Source organism: Pseudophryne corroboree, assembly GCF_028390025.1.
Source record: "Pseudophryne corroboree isolate aPseCor3 chromosome 3 unlocalized genomic scaffold, aPseCor3.hap2 SUPER_3_unloc_6, whole genome shotgun sequence".
NCBI lineage: Eukaryota > Metazoa > Chordata > Amphibia > Anura > Myobatrachidae > Pseudophryne > Pseudophryne corroboree.
This window is the reverse complement of record NW_026967552.1, coordinates 1,573,700-1,594,276: the sequence shown is the minus strand read 5'-3', so window position 1 is coordinate 1,594,276 and position 20,577 is coordinate 1,573,700. Positions and strand designations below refer to the sequence as shown.

General features: G+C 46.1%; 1 protein-coding gene across 1 annotated transcript in view; it reads right to left on the bottom strand.

The window, feature by feature from the left end:
- LOC134984503 (zinc finger protein 585A-like) overlaps positions 1-17,645 on the bottom strand; it is a 593,603-nt gene extending 575,958 nt beyond the window's left edge. The window contains exons 1-2 of the mRNA XM_063950074.1: positions 17,570-17,645; positions 1,536-1,616 (exon numbers count right to left, since the gene is read on the bottom strand). Coding sequence (XP_063806144.1) covers positions 1,536-1,616; positions 17,570-17,626 — 138 coding nt within the window. The 5' untranslated portion in view covers positions 17,627-17,645. The remainder of the gene's footprint in view (positions 1-1,535; positions 1,617-17,569) is intronic.
- Positions 17,646-20,577: the final 2,932 nt, after the last annotated feature.

Genomic DNA, 20,577 nt, shown 5'->3' with positions numbered 1-20,577 from the left:
ATGTCACTGTGACGTTCCCAGATCCCCTTTCCTCCCCAGTCATGACTCTGTATTATTACTGTTGATATAAGTGATGTCACTGTGACGATCCCAAATCCCCCCACTTCCACAGTCAAGTCCCTGTATTATTAATATAGATATAAGTTACTTATCAGTAACGCTTCAAAATCCCCTCACCTCCCCAGTCATGTCCCTGTATTATTACTATAGATATAAGTGATGTCCCTGTGATGCTCTAAGACCCCTCACCTCCCCAGTGACATCCCTGTATTATTACTATAGATATGTTACCTCACGGTGATGCTTCGATTCCCTCACCTCCCCAGTCATATTCCTGTATTATGACTATAGATATTAGTGATGTCACAGTGACGCACCCAGATACCCTCACCTCCCCAGTCATGTCCCTGTTTTATTACTATAGATATAAGTGACATCACTGTGACACTCCCAGATCCGCCACACCTCCCCAGTCATGTCCTTGTATTATTAATTTAGATATAAGTGATGCCACAGTGATGCTCCCAGATTCCCTCACCTCCCCAGTCATGTCCCTGAATTATTACTATAGATATAAGGTCACAGTGATGCTCACAGATCCTATCACCTCCCCAGTCATGTCTCTGTATTATTACTATAGATATGTGATGTCACTGTGACGTTCCCAGATCCCCTCACCTCCCCAGTCATGACTCTGTATTATTACTGTTGATATAAGTGATGTCACTGTGACGATCCCAAATCCCCCCACTTCCACAGTCAAGTCCCTGTATTATTAATATAGATATAAGTTACTTATCAGTAACGCTTCAAAATCCCCTCACCTCCCCAGTCATGTCCCTGTATTATTACTATAGATATAAGTGATGTCCCTGTGATGCTCTAAGACCCCCTCACCTCCCCAGTGACATCCCTGTATTATTACTATAGATATGTTACCTCACAGTGATGCTTCGATTCCCTCACCTCCCCAGTCATATTCCTGTATTATGACTATAGATATTAGTGATGTCACAGTGACGCACCCAGATACCCTCACCTCCCCAGTCATGTCCCTGTTTTATTACTATAGATATAAGTGACATCACTGTGACACTCCCAGATCCGCCACACCTCCCCAGTCATGTCCTTGTATTATTAATTTAGATAAAAGTGATGCCACAGTGATGCTCCCAGATTCCCTCACCTCCCCAGTCATGTCCCTGAATTATTACTATAGATATAAGGTCACAGTGATGCTCACAGATCCTATCACCTCCCCAGTCATGTCTCTGTATTATTACTATAGATATAAGGTCACTGTTATGCTCCCAGATCCACTCACCACCCCAGTCATATCCCTGTATTATTACTATAGATATAAGGTCACTGTTACGCTCCCAGATCCACTCACCATCCCAGTCGTGTCCCTGTATTATTACTATAGATATAAGTGATGTCACTGTGACACTCCCAGATCTTCTCACCTCCCCAGTCATGTCCCTGTATTATTACCATAGATATGAGGTCACTGTGATGCTCCCAGATCCACTCACCTCCCCAGTCAGCAGGTAGATGATCTCCAGGGTGATATTTATTATCCTCTCTGTCCTGTGACTCCTGTGCTTGTCCATCCTCTGTGAATCAGAGAGAATACAGAACATGTGATGTGTAATAAAGACTCCGTTCCTCACAGCTGGAGTTCCTTAGAATAAATATAATACATAAAACATATTGCACATGTAACATAGTAAATGTGGAATAGAGTGGTCATTAAGTCTCCTATTTCCCCACAGCCATAGAGTCCTGGTCAGTGTCTCTGAGGTTCCGGTGACCCAGCCCCATAAGGCTGTACTGCATAGTGGGCCTGATCTAGAGTGTAGCGCTATTGTGGGTGGAGTCACAATGAGCTGATGTTCGGTACAACGCTCATGGGCACGACCCGTATGGAGCATGTGCTCTATGTGTCCTGAGTTGTCAGACGAGTATGGCTGCAGCCATGAAGTGGTGTAGGGGGGGGGTTTGTTTGTGAAGAGCAGGGTCTCCTGAGGGAAATTTCATGGCCTCATTCATGAAGCTGCAGCGTACAGTCACCGTGACGTCAGGTTCCACACATCCAGCCGATGGTGTAGCAAAGGCGGCAGGAGACAGGCAGGGAAAGGTTGCAGGAGACAGGCAAGGGAAAGGTGGCAGGAGACAGGCAAGGGAAAGGTGGCAGGAGACAGGCAAGGGAAAGGTGGCAGGAGACAGGCAAGGGAAAGGTGGCAGGAGACAGGCAAGGGAAAGGTTGCTGGAGACAGGCAGAAGGTTGCAGGCGACAGGCAGGGAAAAGGTTGCAGGCGACAGGCAGGGAAAAGGTTGCAGGCGACAGGCAGGGAAAAGGTTGCAGGAGACAGGCAGGGGAAAGGTGGCAGGAGACAGGCAGGGGAAAGGTGGCAGGAGACAAGCAGGGGAAAGGCGGCAGGAGACAGGTAGGGGAAAGGCGGCAGGAGACAGGCAGGGGAAAGGCGGCAGGAGACAGGCAAGGGAAAGGCGGCAGGAGACAGGCAGTGGAAAGGCAGCAGGAGACAGGCAGGAGACAGGCAAGGGAAAGGTGGCAGGAGACAGGCAGGGGAAAGGTGGCAGGAGACAGGCAGGGTAAAGGCGGCAAGAGACAGGCAGGTGGGCAGCAGGGTGGGGGTGGCAGGAGACAGGCAGGGGAAAGGCGACAGGAGACAGGCAGGGTAAAGGCGGCAGGAGACAGGCAGGGGAAAGGTGGCAGGAGACAGGCAGGGGAAAGGCGGCAGGAGACAGGCAGGGGAAAGGCGACAGGAGACAGGCAGGGGAAAGGCGGCAGGAGACAGGCAAGGGAAAGGTGGCAGGAGACATTATTTGTTCATAGGAGATTGAATAAATTGTTAATCATTTGTAATAAAAGTTACATTTTATTATTTGAGAATATCTCAATATTTCTTTACAAGAGTGCGCCCACAAAGAAGTCTACATTCTTTCTCTTGTCACTGTGACACTCCCAGGTCCCCCTCACCTCCCCAGTCATGTCCCTGTATTATTACTATAGATATAAGTGATGTCACTGATACATTCCCAGATCCCCTCACCTCCGCAGACATGTCTCTGCATTATTACTATAGATATAAGTGATGTCAAAGTGACTCTCCCAGACCCCCTCACCTCCCCAGTCATGTCCCTGTATTATTTCTATATATATAAGTGACATCAGAGTGACTATCCCAGACTCCCTCACCTCCCCAGTCATGTCCCTGTATTATTTCTATATATATAAGTGACGTCAGAGTGACTATCCCAGACCCCATCACCTCACCAGTCATGTCCCTGTATTATTACTATAGATATAAGTGTGACAATGCTAAATTCCTATGTCGTATAAACAACCCTTATGAAGCTAAGAACACTGTACGCTGTTTACTTAAGAAATACCGTAATGGTACGCTATTTGCGTAACGATCGCTCAGCCGTAGGCGAGACGCTCAAGCGTCACGTTCGCTCACGGCCCAGCGATCACAGGACACGTTATTGGTTATGTCTAGGGGAAAGATTCGCTGTAACGTAGCGTACGCTCGAGACCACGAGGAGGTCACCAGCGGTGCAGACGCTCACAGCACAATACCTTTATATTTAAACCTTTTAACAATGTAATGCGCTATATACCTTAATGTGAATACAGGGTGTAAATGCAACTTTGTGTAGCCTGACTACCTACAAAGCTGTTTGAGCGTCACCGACGCTCAAGTGAACACTTAACACTATAGTAAATACACAGATACTGTTTTAGGGTTCCAAAGCCTATTATCTGTATTATATCTAGTATACTTGTAAAAGAGTAACACAGTACAAATGATACACTACAATATAACAAAGCCTTCCTAACCAAACACCTAACTAAGGGATAAACTACAATACTATCCTGGCCTAACACAATACAATACAATACTATAAAGTTTAGTCTAGGGGAGTTACGAGAGAAAAGAGAAAATAGAGAGAGAGAAATAGACACAGAGAGAGAGAGAGGAATTGGCTCACAGAAAGACAATGATTACGGAGAGAACTTACGCACAAAGGGTATGATCGCCTGCGCCTCGATATCCAGCTCCCGATTATCAGCAGATAACCGTTGATGAGAGAGTGAGCGCTGGATGTGGTCGGCCTGCCTATTTATGCCCCACACACAATGCAATCTCCTGGTCCTACAATCCTTCAGTTTATTGGACACAGGAATTCGGCCCTGTACTGTAACCAAAGGTCATAGGTTGATTCATACAGGTGGGCTGTGCTGAGTTTAAACGGCTCAGGTGGGTGGGAAACTGGGTTTCCCGCCGCATACCTGAGTATGGGTAAATAATAGAAATGGACATAAACTTCTTATGTTCATAACTATTCGCACGAGCGATTAATACGCTCCAAACCAACACCGGAATATTGCTAATTAAATACTCTTCCGATGGGTATCAAACACTGCTGTATGACTCCTGTTAGACCCTTCGTGCAATACAAAGAGGGATTCCTCCGCTCAGGGACATTCTATCTAAACCAAACTTACAGAAACTATTGAGGGGAACATGATCTATAAACGACATTAATTGTGAACTTTTGTAACGAATGAGTCGCACGCTACGATCACATAAACTCTACCGTAAATGCGCATACTGCGCGTGCGAGTGCACGCTATTGCGGGTATGCGCTTCCACGGGAGAGCATACGCATGCGCAGCACGGACCAGTGTGCGGTGCAAATATGGCAGTGTGCATTGAGACATTTTTCTGACTTCGACAGTCCACCCTTTGGCAGTCAATAATAACTGCCACAAAATATTTAAGGAGAAAAATGTAAGTCAGGGGTTAATTGATTTCCATGGTGGGGAAAGGAGGAAGAATGGAGTAGGTGTGAAGAGAGTATGACCTAGTGAGAAAGCAGGAGCATGTGTGTATGAGTCCATGTTTGGGGGGGTCATGTATCATCGTGCCGTACGTGTGGTAAATCAAGCTTCGAGGTATTGCGAAGTATACATTTGAATTCCTTCTTATCCTGTGGTACAGGTCTGTGGATGGGCTGTCAAACTCTACCGAGCTCATTTCGGCTGTGGTTGTAACACAATGGGGATGCACATTTTAGTTGATGATACATGAATTGGGGGGGTATGTGGTTGCTGCTATCTGTGCCTGTATTCCCTATCGACTATGTGTGTTATTACCTGAGGGTTGCAGAGATGAAGATAAAGAACACTTACGAAAAATGCAATGATATTCTATGTCAGGTTAATGTACGTTCGTCGATTGAGGTCTTGATTGGTGTCGTTTGATTGCAGTCTTCTTCTTTGTGCTTTTGCTCATAAATCGTGAGTAAAGCAAACAACGTCCATGGATTTACAAAAAATGTTGGGCTAGCGTGATTTTAAAGTTCCTAGGGAAACTGGGGTACCCATGGCATTGTCCATCAAAATCTTGTTTATCAGGTCGTCTGCTCTTCTTCTTTCCATCTTTCCGTTGTCGGCCCCTTGGCTCATCAGGTCCTTCGTCTACGTGGGTCTTTGTACCTCGGAGGAAAACATAGAAATGGGTGAAAGACGGACCGTATACTCATTACATCATTACGTCATGGTTTCTAGCATTGGGTCATAAATCAAATCCAGGTTAATTACAGTTTCCTCACTCCTCAAGCTCATCACTTTCGTACTTTGTTTACACCTCATCAAAGCCTGCCCGCATCTAAATATCAATCCAATAGATATAACGACACCTAAGATACACAGGAGAAACTTTCCAACATCCATTATGATTCCTTGAGCCCATTCTCCCAAACCGGAGAACCAATTTCGCGGGTTCAACCATGACACCCAACCAGTCAGCTCATTACCTACAGCAGCAAGGGTGAGATTGTGTTTCCGACGAAATTCCCACTTTAATTGCAGAATATCGTCCATCTTTTGGTCTATGACCTCTACCGGATCCTCGGTGTTATTTGTGATATACGTGCAACACTTTATACCGTACTGTGTTGCCAATGTAACACAATATCCGCCTGTTACTGCTGTAAGGTAATTAAGAACCATCCTATGCTGAACTAGTTCTGTTTTGTAAGCTTGAAGTTCTCTTCCAGTGTATCTAAACGTGTCATCATACATTTCAGTGATATTATCTAACAAATTGGCGAGTGCGGAAATGTATTTATAATTCATCACTCCTCGAGCGGTACGAGTGAAATCTAACGCTACCAGAACCTGAATCCCGGTGGATTCATGGATAAGATCAGAGGCCGGATGCTCTAACCTTTCTGACAGTTGTCTTTTAACTCGGTGTTCGTAGTGAGTGTGAGTATAAGGAGCTTGGGCACCATGGTGTATGTCTTTCATTTTGTCATGTGTTACAGTCATCACTTCAGGCAATACTTTTCCAATATAACACAATCCTTCAGAGTTTGGGGCAAGCCACTTGTACGCCTTTCTCCCGCATATGAAATATGCATCATCGGGGAGAACATAAGGGACGGAGAAGGACATGACCATGTTATAAACCTTCCAGGTGAAATCTCCTGACCCTAATTCTTCCATCTGTCTAATACATGTATCGGTTTGTACGATATGTGCACAGTATCCTGGTGATACCTCTCCAACTTTAGTAATTCTATTTCCTAAGGTATACCTATACCGGAAAGATTTTCCTCTACTGGCTATGTGGCGTACAAGCTCTGTATCTGTAGGCATTCTATCTGCTCTGTGTGAAAAGGTCATGGTAAGGTTGCTCCATGACACTTCCCAATTTCCCGGTTTTCTAGGATTGGAGATGTTAAAACATAAGAGGGACCTATCCACATGGTATTGGTGGAGCTTCAAACTAGGAGGGCTGGAGATGTTAAACCTCCGGTCCACCGGTCTCCCACCACTTAGCTCAAGTACTTCCCCTAACGTTAAAGGAAATGGTACTAGCCCTGATTTGCTGTGACCCTGAGGTACTTGAGAGCATACCCAACAATCTGTTTGGTTCAACACGTTACCCACTAGAGAGTGATAGTCACTCAATGGATGCCGGTCCATATGGATATTAAAACTAGATTGGCATTGCTTTATGCATCCATCTTCAACCAGATTACCACAGAGCCTACAGATACAATTTTCCTCAGCTAACAATCCATCACAATTTCTTCTATCGGATCGTTTTCTGATACTCGCCTTTGCTTGTTGGATTGGTTGATCTTGGAAAACTACGCCTCCATCATCATAATCGGAACCCATTCCAGAACCTCTCTCGACCTCTATGGTACTCTCGCCGGAACAGACTGCTCTGGTCAACATCATGGTTAACATCAAAATCCGGATCACAGTCTCTTTGGGCAAGTCCATCTTTGAGGAGGAAATGGAGAAGAATGAGAAAGGGGAAAAAGAAATATCAAGGGAGAAGGGATGGGAAGTGGAGAAAAACAATAAAAGGGAGAAGGGAGTCGACAACTGCTTTCGATCTTCAAGGCTCAGGTGCCGCCTCAGTCCTCCTGGAACAGACACTCCAGTGATACAACCTCTACCGTCTGTTCCTTATCACGGGACTTCTCTGGGTCAGCAACCTTCTTGCAGTGGGATGAATGGACCCAAGTCTCTCTCTCAGCAACCTTCAATGCTGTGGTGCTAGTCAATAAGACCTGGTATGGTCCTTCCCATCTATCAATAAGACAACCTGAGCGTAGAAAATTTCGTATCATTACATAATCCCCAGGTTCAATGTCATGACAATTACTATCTGGTAAATCAGGAATCACCAACTTCAGATTATCATTTTGACTCCTCAACTGCTTACTCATGTTAATCAAGTACTTTACAGTTACTTCATTGTTACATTTCAAATCATCCTGAGGGTTAATCATGACATGCGGTTGTCGACCAAACAGAATTTCAAAAGGAGACAGATTAAGAGGGGACCTGGGAGTGGTTCTGATGCTATATAAAACAATGGGTAAAGCTTCTGGCCATGTCAATCCTGTCTCTGCCATTACTTTACTCAATTTATTTTTAATAGTGCTGTTCACTCTCTCGACCTTCGCACTCGCCTGTGGACGGTACGGAGTGTGCAGCTTGCTATCAATTCCCATCAACTTACACATTCCTTGAAAGACATCACCTGTAAAATGGGTACCCCTATCACTTTCAATGATTCTAGGGATACCATATCTACATACAAATTCCTGCACGATTTTCTTAGCTGTAAACATAGCAGTGTTTGTAGCTGCTGGAAAAGCTTCTACCCAATTCGAGAAAACATCTATGCAAACAAGTACATACTTCAAATTTCTACATGGGGGTAATTGGATGAAGTCAATTTGTATTACTTGGAAAGGGCCGCCGGCAGGTGGGATATGGGAGGGTTCTGTAGGTATTGCCTTTCCAATATTCTTTCTCAGACAGGTAAGGCATGACATTGCTCTTTTACCAGCATGAGAGGAGAATCCTGGGGCGCACCAGTATGCTCTTACCAATTTGCACATCCCCTCCTTGCCTAGATGAGTCAGCCCGTGAGCTGCTTCAGCCAGACATGGAAGGTATGCCCTGGGGGCCACTGGTTTACCATGTCCATCCGTCCAGAGCCCTGAGGGCTCCTGGCCATATCCCTTTGCCTTCCAGACTGCTCTCTCTTGAGTGGAACACAAACTCTGCATCTCACACAACTTCTGTGTGTTGATGGTATTAAATACCATCAACTGTGTGGTGTCTGTCCGTATGGGGGTAGCAGCTGCAAGCTTTGCAGCTTCGTCTGCTCGGCTGTTACCAAGGGATACTGGGTCTTGGCTATACGTATGTGCTTTACATTTGATAACAGCCACTCTGTCGGGTTCCTGTATCGCTGTTAGAAGCCTTTTTATATACGCTGCATGCGCTATCGGTGTGCCAGCTGCCGTCATGAAATTTCTGAGCCGCCATAGGGCTCCGAAATCATGGACTACCCCGAACGCGTATCTAGAATCGGTGTAGATATTGGCAGACTTACCCTTAGCCAATTCACATGCTCTGGTTAGGGCGACCAGTTCAGCAACCTGGGCTGAGTGAGGTGGGCCTAGCGGTTCCGCTTCTATGGTGTCTTGGTCATCTACGACTGCGTATCCAGTACACAAGTCTCCCGAGTCTGACTGTCTGTGACAACTACCGTCCGTGTAGAACGTGAGTTCTGCATCTTCTAGTGGATTGTCACTGATGTCAGGCCTTGCGGTAAAATTTTGGGTCAAATATTCCATACAATCATGTGCATCCTCCTTTGTATAAAATCCTCCTTCCCCATCACTCTCACCTCCCACCCTTTGTGCCTGTCCAGGCACACCTGGGAGAAATGTTGCAGGGTTTAATGCGCTGCATCTCCTTATGGTGATGTTTACTGGGGCCATTAATGCCAATTCCCATCTCGTAAACCTTGCTGATGAGACATGTCTGGTTTGGGCAGAATTTAATAAGGCAGATACTGCATGTGGTGTATGGATTGTGAGGTTGTGGCCTAGCACGACATCTTCGCTTTTCGTCACTAGCAATGCTATCGCCGCAACGCTACGCAAGCATGTGGGGAGGGACCGCGCTACCGTATCTAGCTGAGCGCTGTAGTATGCAACTGGCCTGCTGGCGTCACCGTGTTTTTGTGTTAGTACACCTGCTGCGCACCCAGCACTTTCTGTTCCGTATAGTTCAAAGGGTTTCCCATAGTCTGGCATACCTAGTGCAGGTGCCTGCGTTAGACACTGTTTGAGTCTCTCAAATGCCGTTTCAGATTCGTCTGTATGCGAAATCCGATCAGGTTTGTTTGAGGAGACCATTTCCTGCAGAGGTAGTGCCAATATGGAAAACCCTGGGATCCAATTACGGCAATACCCACACATTCCTAAAAACGTTCTGATCTGTTGCTGGGTTTGTGGTAGTGTCATGTCTCTAATGGCTTGGATTCTATCAGCGGTCAGGTGTCTCAGTCCTTGTGTTAGACAGTGTCCCAAATATTTTACCTTAGCTTGGCATAATTGCAACTTGTCTTTGGAGACCTTGTGACCTGTGTCTGAAAGATGAAACAGGAGCTGTTTCGTATCTTTCAGGGATGCCTCCAATGAATCAGAACACAGTAGTAGATCATCCACATACTGTATCAACACTGATCCACTTTCTGGTTGAAAAGACTGTAAACAATCATGCAAAGCCTGAGAAAATATACTTGGACTATCTATGAAACCTTGGGGTAATCGAGTCCACGTGTATTGGACTCCTCTGTATGTGAATGCAAACAAATATTGACTGTCAGGGTGCAGAGGTACCGAAAAGAAAGCGGAGCAGAGGTCAATAACAGTGAAAAATTTGGCAGTGGGAGGAATTTGCATTAGGATGACAGCTGGATTAGGCACTACGGGGAACTGACTCTCGACTATTTTGTTAATCCCCCTTAGATCCTGCACTAGCCTGTAACCCCTCCCCCCACTCTTTTTAACAGGGAAGATGGGACTATTTGCTGTGCTGGACGTTCTTACTAGAATGCCCTGTTGTAGCAAGCGCTCTATTACGGGAAAAACTCCTAACTCCACCTCTGGCTTCAGAGGATACTGTGGGATTTTTGGAGCTATCCTACCATCTTTTACTTGCACTACTACTGGAGCTACGTTTGCCATTAATCCAGTGTCTTGTCCATCTTTTGTCCAAAGTGAATCTGGTATCTGAGATGTCATCTCTTCTACCTGGGATGGATTCCTATTTGTCATAATGGAATGTGACATTAATTTTGATGGGGAGTCTAACATATCTCGTACTTCTTGAGCGTGATTCTCAGGTATGTCCAAGAATACACCTTCAGGAGTACAATAAATGACGCAACCCATTTTACATAGTAAGTCTCTTCCCAGGAGATTGGTAGGTGCCGATGCAGCCAGCAAAAAGGAATGCTTGGTATGCAAAGGTCCTATTGTAATCTCTGCTGGTTTGCTAACAGGGTAATGCTGGACTACTCCTGTTACTCCCATGGCTGGAACTGTCCTACCAGTGGTTCTCATGCCCACTGTCGAATTTATCACTGACTTGGCCGCCCCTGTGTCTACAAGAAAGTTTAAAGTTTTACCAGCCACATTGATTGCAATCTCTGGTTCGCTTCCAAGACTGGCAATCAATTTAACTGGTTGCAGATTACAGGTATGGCCACACCCCTATTGGGTATGCTGACCGCCCTGAATCCCATTGGCAGCAACTACTTGTGCGGGGGTTAGCTGGGAACTACCAGAGGCATGCCAATCTCTGTTTGGGGGATATCTTTTTGTTTCCCCTGTATGTGGCTCAAAACTCCGCCTCTGTGGACCCTGCTCCCAATGTCGTGTGTGGTGTTGTTGTCTAGGGGGTTGAAAAGATCTTTGTACATTTCTTACTCTACAGTCTCGTGCAAAATGTCCTGGTTTGTTACAAGAAAAACATGTTATCATACTTGCCTTATCCACAGGATTCGGTGGTACATACGCAGGCTGCCTTGTGGTCAGCGCCTGTATACTTACGGACATCAACTTATCACTTTGCGACTCCCTGTGCCTAGTGATGTTTTTGTCGTGATCAACAGCAGCCTCTCTCAAAGTGGACACTGACAGACCTCGCCAGCATGGCTGCGTGGTCTGTACCCTAGCCTTTAATGTTTCTTTCAAACCATCCATCAGTACAGATACTGCTACTTCTCGATGGTTTGGGTTGGTCTTTATGTCTTCTATACCAGTGTATTTTGCCATTTCTGATAATGCCCGGTGGAAATATTCTGCTGCCGTTTCAGACTCTTTTTGTTTGATGGAAAATAGTTTATTCCATTTAGCAACGGCTGGGAAATATTCTTTTAGCTGTAAATTTATCCTTTTTACATTATCCTGGTCGTACACATCTGTAAGTGGTACATCTTTATCTAATAGACAATCAGCTAAGAATTTAACTGAGTCGACACTGGGAGGTAAGCAAGCTCTTAACACTATCTGCCAATCCTTATTATTGGGCTCTAAAGTGTTTCCTAAATCCCTGATGTATTTTTGGCTTGCCACTAAATCCTTTCTGGGGTCTGGGAATTCAGACACTATGGTCCTCAATTCCATTCTAGTTAACGGGCAATACATGGCAATGTTCCTGACGGGTGTGACTCCTGATGCATCTGTTTTCCCATTGGGAACTACTATCACCTTTACAGGAGCAATTCTAACAACTTCATTCTGTGTAGATTCTACAACTTGTGGTACAATTGTTTCAGTGTAATGCATGGTGCCGTACTTACCCGCTGACACGACCTCACCTATCCCTCCGCTAGGGGCCTTCACTAATCTCGTGGGTGGTGCTGTGCCTACTGTGGTCTCTGCTATGGTGGCCGCTAGAGAGAGCGCTGAAATCGTTGCCGAATCGTCTTCTTGTTCACACTCCTGAGGAAGGTTCAAAACAGGGTACAACTTGCACGGGTTAATACTTGCATGAGTTATTTGGTTAACATCATTAACATTTACATTGTTACTAAGAGTTTGTGTTTTACAACCCAGTGCGTTTCTCTCCGCAATCAACTTCTCTCCTGCAATATATGGTGGAGGAGGAGCTGTGGCAATCAACTTCCTGACTGCCCCAGATCCTGCCGCCAGAGCCAAACCTCTCTGTATCTCACCTTCCTGGTGCCACAACTGTAAATAATCATAATGCTGAATTCGTCTCTTTGTTGGTTTTACGAGACATATCCTCCTCCTTAAATTTTGTAACACTTCCGGACTGAAGCTACCTATTCTTGGGAACTTGTCCCTGTCTTGTACAGTCATTCTCTCCCATTCATCACATAAAGATTCGGTGTGAATTCCATATTTTTCACACATTACATATCGTGCCGACCCAACTGGTCGGTTCACAGAATCAACCTGAACCAGGGTTGATCGCCCCCTACCTGAGCAACTGGCCCCCATCGTCTGTAGGTGTTGCTTAGTCCTCCTTGGATTTTCTGTATCAAGGTTTTCAGCAAGCCTTTACAGACAACCAAATTACTCCGCAGTAGGCCGGCGGTGGCGGTTTACCGAGTACCCCACTCACTCGCCCACCTCGACCAATACGACCTGATCACACCGACGTGGTGCTGGCGTACTCGATACAGGGCCCCTATGGAACCTTCAGTTTACTGGAACATATGAGGGATACCCGCAGGACACTTACTCTTTCCAGTAAACGTTGGGGTTGTTAGATAGTTCCTGAGTGACCAGCGAACTTCCCTTCCAAAAATAAAAAATTACACAAATCACGTCAGAATGTACAAATAGCGTTTATGACCTTCGTACACAAATAGTACCGGTCAGGTTTACCAATGCACACAATTACGTGCGGTACAATCGTTCAGCACATAAGCAACTAATCTTATGTGCGGAGCGACCAGTGGAATCGAAAATTTCGGCTGCGAATTCCTTCAGCCAGAGCTTAATGGCCTATATGGGTTCTGCACCAACACCCCAGGCGTTGTGCCACTGGACTTTTATAGCGGACCTTTTTACCTTATGACCTCCTGGTCTTGTTACCTTATGACCTCCTGGTCTTGTTACCTTATGACCTCCTGGTCTTGTTACACCTTATGGTCCGCTATACTCTAATGCTCAAATATTTATTTAACCAGAGATGCCTCCCTGGCCACCGTATATGTCACTTACACGTATGTTCCTTAACGAGTACCCGACTTTCCTTTTGGTTCCACCTTAAAGTTATATAAACTTTTGTATACAAAACACACTCACTCAACACATGTACACTTTTGTTTCTATATCTATTTCTGCGCAGAAATTGTCTTCAGGCCAAGAGTGTTACCAATTAGGAGCAGGATCTGTTAAACTAAATTTCAGATTTTCCAAAAATAGATTTGCGTTATTTACCGCGTCGCGTTATCTACCGCTGTGCGTTACTTATCGCCTTTGCGCCACTTATCGCTTTTGCGCTACTTATCGCTTTTGCGCTAATTCAACTTTATCACAACTTGAGCTACGTGGGCGTAACCAGACGCTACGTTGCGTAATGTACGCTGCGTGCGTCTGCCTTTCGGATTGCGTACGCTAGTCTTTGTTAGCGACACGTGTACGCAATGCAAAGGATCCACCGTAACACAATATATATTTTATCAATGTAGATGATCCCTGATCATCTACCGCAATCCACACTGCACACTGGCTGCCTCGTCTCTCGGACAAGCCGTGTGTTGTTCTATTCTTTAACTATTACCTCTATTTATTAAATAACAGCAAATCTCCTTTTAGCACTTTCTATCAACTATAAAATTTGGCAAACAGGAATAGTGATATACGAAAAATGGAACAGAAATGCAGATATATGCGTGCGTACGCAAGACAAAAGACAAATAAACAGTTTTTTAAAAGACAAGCGTTTTGTTCTTACTTCCGGTTACCGGATTCCTTCAGCACTCTTTACCTAAGTGAAGCAGACGCTTATCCCGTCAGCAACTGCGAGACAACCTCCCACCCTTTTGCTGGGGGATAATGTCTGCTGATCTACCTAGTGCAGATGTGAAAAGGACCGGGCGAGCCCGCAATTGACAATGCTAAATTCCTATGTCGTATAAACAACCCTTATGAAGCTAAGAACACTGTACGCTGTTTACTTAAGAAATACCGTAATGGTACGCTATTTGCGTAACGATCGCTCAGCCGTAGGCGAGACGCTCAAGCGTCACGTTCGCTCACGGCCCAGCGATCACAGGACACGTTATTGGTTATGTCTAGGGGAAAGATTCGCTGTAACGTAGCGTACGCTCGAGACCACGAGGAGGTCACCAGCGGTGCAGACGCTCACAGCACAATACCTTTATATTTAAACCTTTTAACAATGTAATGCGCTATATACCTTAATGTGAATACAGGGTGTAAATGCAACTTTGTGTAGCCTGACTACCTACAAAGCTGTTTGAGCGTCACCGACGCTCAAGTGAACACTTAACACTATAGTAAATACACAGATACTGTTTTAGGGTTCCAAAGCCTATTATCTGTATTATATCTAGTATACTTGTAAAAGAGTAACACAGTACAAATGATACACTACAATATAACAAAGCCTTCCTAACCAAACACCTAACTAAGGGATAAACTACAATACTATCCTGGCCTAACACAATACAATACAATACTATAAAGTTTAGTCTAGGGGAGTTACGAGAGAAAAGAGAAAATAGAGAGAGAGAAATAGACACAGAGAGAGAGAGAGGAATTGGCTCACAGAAAGACAATGATTACGGAGAGAACTTACGCACAAAGGGTATGATCGCCTGCGCCTCGATATCCAGCTCCCGATTATCAGCAGATAACCGTTGATGAGAGAGTGAGCGCTGGATGTGGTCGGCCTGCCTATTTATGCCCCACACACAATGCAATCTCCTGGTCCTACAATCCTTCAGTTTATTGGACACAGGAATTCGGCCCTGTACTGTAACCAAAGGTCATAGGTTGATTCATACAGGTGGGCTGTGCTGAGTTTAAACGGCTCAGGTGGGTGGGAAACTGGGTTTCCCGCCGCATACCTGAGTATGGGTAAATAATAGAAATGGACATAAACTTCTTATGTTCATAACTATTCGCACGAGCGATTAATACGCTCCAAACCAACACCGGAATATTGCTAATTAAATACTCTTCCGATGGGTATCAAACACTGCTGTATGACTCCTGTTAGACCCTTCGTGCAATACAAAGAGGGATTCCTCCGCTCAGGGACATTCTATCTAAACCAAACTTACAGAAACTATTGAGGGGAACATGATCTATAAACGACATTAATTGTGAACTTTTGTAACGAATGAGTCGCACGCTACGATCACATAAACTCTACCGTAAATGCGCATACTGCGCGTGCGAGTGCACGCTATTGCGGGTATGCGCTTCCACGGGAGAGCATACGCATGCGCAGCACGGACCAGTGTGCGGTGCAAATATGGCAGTGTGCATTGAGACATTTTTCTGACTTCGACAAGTGATACTCCCAGATCCCCTTACCTCCCCAGTCATGTCCATGTATTATTACTATAGATATGTGATGTCACTGTGACACTGCCAGGAGTATGATATACATTTGCTTCATACTGCTCCAATTAGCATCTGTTACACATGCCAGGGATATTATGGTCTCTGCCTTAATATATCCTAGAATTTGAGCAATATTTTCAAACCCCACAATTTCATATAATAAAATTATTAATAATAATAATAATAATAACAACAACAACAACGACACAAAAGGCTGCAGCCCAGTATAAAAATAATAACATATGTCTTTATTAACAGGACACCACAGGCTACTCCCCCTTTATTATAATTACAGGACACCACAGGCTGCTGCTCCCTCTGAATAATAATAATAATAACTGTATTCCACAGGCTGCTCCTCCTGTATAATAATGACTGGATTCCACAGGTTGCTCCTCCTTTATTATAATAATAACAGGACCCCACAGGCTGCTACTACTGTATTACAATAACAGGACACCAAAGGCTGCTCCCCCTGTATTATAATAATAATAATAATAATAATAATAATGATGATGATGGTGATAACAACAACAAAAACAACAACAACAGGACAACACAGGCTGCTCCCTCTAAATAATAATAATAGGACACCACAGTCCGCTCCCCCTGTATTATTATTATTATTATTATTATTATTATATTAATAACAACAACAATAAAAACACACCACAGGCTGCTCCCTCTGTATAATAATAATAATAATAATAATAATAATAATAAAAGGACACGACAGGCTGCTCCGCCTGTATAATAATAATAATAACAACAACAACAGGACACCACAGGCTGCTCCCCCTGTATAATAATAATAATAATAAAAAGACACCACAGGCTACTTCCTCTAAATAATAACAGGACACTACAGGCTGCTCCCCCTGTATAATAATAACAGGACACCACAGGCTGCTCAACCTGTATAACATACCTCCCAACTTGTCTCTTCTTTAAAGAGGGACACACGCGCGGCAAAGCGTAAAAGGGGACGTGGCCTATGGAAAGGGGGTGTGGCTTCTCGGGGGGACCCGCGATCGCGAGCCACTTCCCGTTTTCGTCACTGAAGGGGCATGCCCAGCGCTCTGTGAGCTGCTGGCATGCCCCGTCTCCCTCTGTCTCCAATGAATAGACGCTGTGCGTATGCTAAGCAGGGCAGCGAGAGACAGAGCCTCCCAACTGCCCCCCTTCCCCACCGCGGGACACTGCGGCCCACGAGTGGGACAGTCCCCAAAAAACGGGACTGTCCCGCGAAAATCGGGACAGTTGGGAGGTATGTGTATAATAATAATAATAATAATAATAATAATAACAGGACATCACAGGCTGCTTGTTCTGTAAAATAATAATAATAACAACAACTACTACAGGACACCACAGGCTGCTCCCCCTGTATAATAATAAAAATAGCGACACTACAGGCTGCTCCCCCTGTATAATAATAACAGGACACTACAGGCTGCTCCCCCAGTATAATAATAATAATAATATCAGGGCACCACAGGCTGCTCCCCCTGTATAATAATAATAACAGGACACCACAGGCTGCTCCCCCTGTACAGTAAGACGCCATTACCTGATCTCCACGGACACTGGGAGGCTGCAGCAGTCGATGAAAAGTCACTTCCTGCATGTGGACCGCACAACCCGGAAGTAAGGTGGAACGCAAAGGCAGGAAGTAGGGCATGATTGGCGCAGGATGCTTCCTGGTGATTGGACCCTTCCCTCCTACACCCCGCCCACAGGCCCGTCCTCTGTCCTCAGTGCAGTATGCCGGCGGCCATTTTCTTGTAGACCAGTCTGGCAGCAGCAATAGTTTGTAGTGACGTCGGGAGCGGCGGCCATTTTCCCCTGGTCTGAGCTCCGCCTTCCTTCTATCATTCCCACAAGGCAGCAGGAGCAGAGAGCAGCCATTGCTGTGTCTGGCAGCAGGTAATGATATTATTATTATTATTATTATTATTATTATTCTATAGGCTGAGCAGCTCTGGTGTCAGGTTCTGTACTACAGGGGGAGCAGCCTCTGGTGCCTTGTTATAGTGCAGCTGGAGCAGCCTCTGGTGCTGCATTATCCCTGTACAGGTGTCTGACACTCTAGTGTCCTATTACTGTAATACAGGTGGCGCAGACCCCGCCGTTACCGTAATACAGGTGACGCAGACCCCGCCGTTACCGTAATACAGGTGGCGCAGACCCCGCCGTTACCGTAATACAGGTGGCGCAGACCCCGCCGTTACCGTTATACAGGTGGCGCAGACTCCGCCGTTACCGTAATACAGGTGACGCAGACCCCGCCGTTACCGTTATACAGGTGGCGCAGACCCCGCCGTTACCGTAATACAGGAGGCGCAGACCCCACCGTTACCATAATACAGGTGGCACAGACCCCGCCGTTACCGTAATACAGGTGGCGCAGACCCCTCCGTTACCGTAATACAGGTGGCACAGAATCCGCCGTTACTGTAATACAGGTGACGCAGACCCCGCCGTTACCGTAATACAGGTGGCGCAGACCCCGCCGTTACCATAATACAGGTGGCGCAGACCCCGCCGTTACCGTAATACAAGTGACGCAGACCCCGCCGTTACCGTAATACAGGTGGCGCAGACTCCGCCGTTACCGTAATACAGGTGGCGCAGACCCCGCCGTTACCGTAATACAGGTGGCGCAGACCCCGCCATTACCATAATACAGGTGGCTCAGAATCCGCCGTTACCGTAATACAGGTGACGCAGACCCCGCCGTTACCGTAATACAGGTGGCGCAGACCCCGCTGTTACCATAATACAGGTGGCGCAGAATCCGCCGTTACCGTAATACTGGTGGCGCAGACCCCGCCGTTACCGTAATACAGGTGGCGCAGACCCCGCCGTTACCGTTATACAGGTGGCGCAGACTCCGCCGTTACCGTAATACAGGTGACGCAGACCCCGCCGTTACCGTTATACAGGTGGCGCAGACCCCGCCATTACCGTAATACAGGAGGCGCAGACCCCACCGTTACCATAATACAGGTGGCACAGACCCCGCCGTTACCGTAATACAGGTGGCGCAGACCCCGCCGTTTCCATAATACAGGTGGCACAGAATCCGCCGTTACCGTAATACAGGTGACGCAGACCCCGCCGTTACCGTAATACAGGTGGCGCAGACCCCGCCGTTGCCATAATACAGGTGGCACAGAATCCGCCGTTACCGTAATACAGGTGGCGCAGACCCCGCCGTTACCGTAATACAGGTGGCGCAGACCCCGCCGTTACCGTTATACAGGTGGCGCAGACTCCGCCGTTACCGTTATACAGGTGGTGCAGACCCCGCCATTACCGTAATACAGCAGGCACAAGACACTGCGGTTACCAAAATACAAGTGGCGCAGACCCCGCCATTACCGTAATACAGGAGGCGCAGACCCCACCGTTACCATAATACAGGTGGCACAGACCCCGCCGTTGTGGTAATACATTTGGGGCAGACCCCGTGGTTACCAAAATACAAGTGGCGCAGACCCCGCCGTTACCGTAATACAGGTGGCGCGGACCGTGCCGTTACCGTAATACATGTGGCGCGGACCGTGCCGTTACCGTAATACATGTGGCACAAGACCACACTGTTACCGTAATTCTATACACGGGACATTGCAGGTGTTGTGACCTGTGGCATTGAGCTGTACACGGGGAGCGGCCTGTGTTGTCAATGTACACAGGAGGAGCAGCCTGTGTTGTCATAATATACAGGGGTAGCATCCCGTGCTGTCAATAGTATACAGGGGGAGTGGCCTGTGTTGTGATAATATACAGGGGTAACATCTTGTGTTGTCATAGTATACAGTAGGAGCAGCCTGTGTTGCAATAATATACAGGGGTAGCATCCTGTGTTGTCATAATAGACAGGAGGAGCAGCCTGTGGCATCCTACTCTACAGGGGGAGCAGCCTGTGGTGTCCTGTTGTTGTTTTTGTTGTTATTATTATTATAATACAGAAGTATCAGCCTGTGGCGTCTTGTTATTATTATTATTATACAGGAGAAGCAGCCTGTGGTGTACAGTTATTATTATTATTATTATTATTATTATTATAATACAGGGGCAGCAGCCAGTGGTGTCTGATTATTATTATTATTATTATTATACAGGGGGAGCAGCCTGTGGTGTCCTGTTATTATTATTGTACAGTAGGAGCAGCCTGTGGTATCCTGTTTTCTCTAACGTCCTAAGTGGATGCTGGGGACTCCGTCAGGACCATGGGGAATAGCGGGCTCCGCAGGAGACAGGGCACATCTAAAAAGCTTTTTAGGTCACATGGTGTGTACTGGCTCCTCCCCCTATGACCCTCCTCCAAGCCTCAGTTAGGTTTTTGTGCCCGTCCGAGAAGGGTGCAAACTGGATGGCTCTCTTAAGGAGCTGTTTAGTAAAGTTTTTTTTAGGTTTCTAATCAGTGATTCCTGCTGGCGACAGGATCACTGCAACGAGGGACTTAGGGGAGAGACTTGCAACTCACCTGCGTGCAGGAGGATTGAAGTCTTAGGCTACTGGACACTGAGCTCCAGAGGGAGTCGGAACACAGGTCAGCCTGGGGTTCGTCCC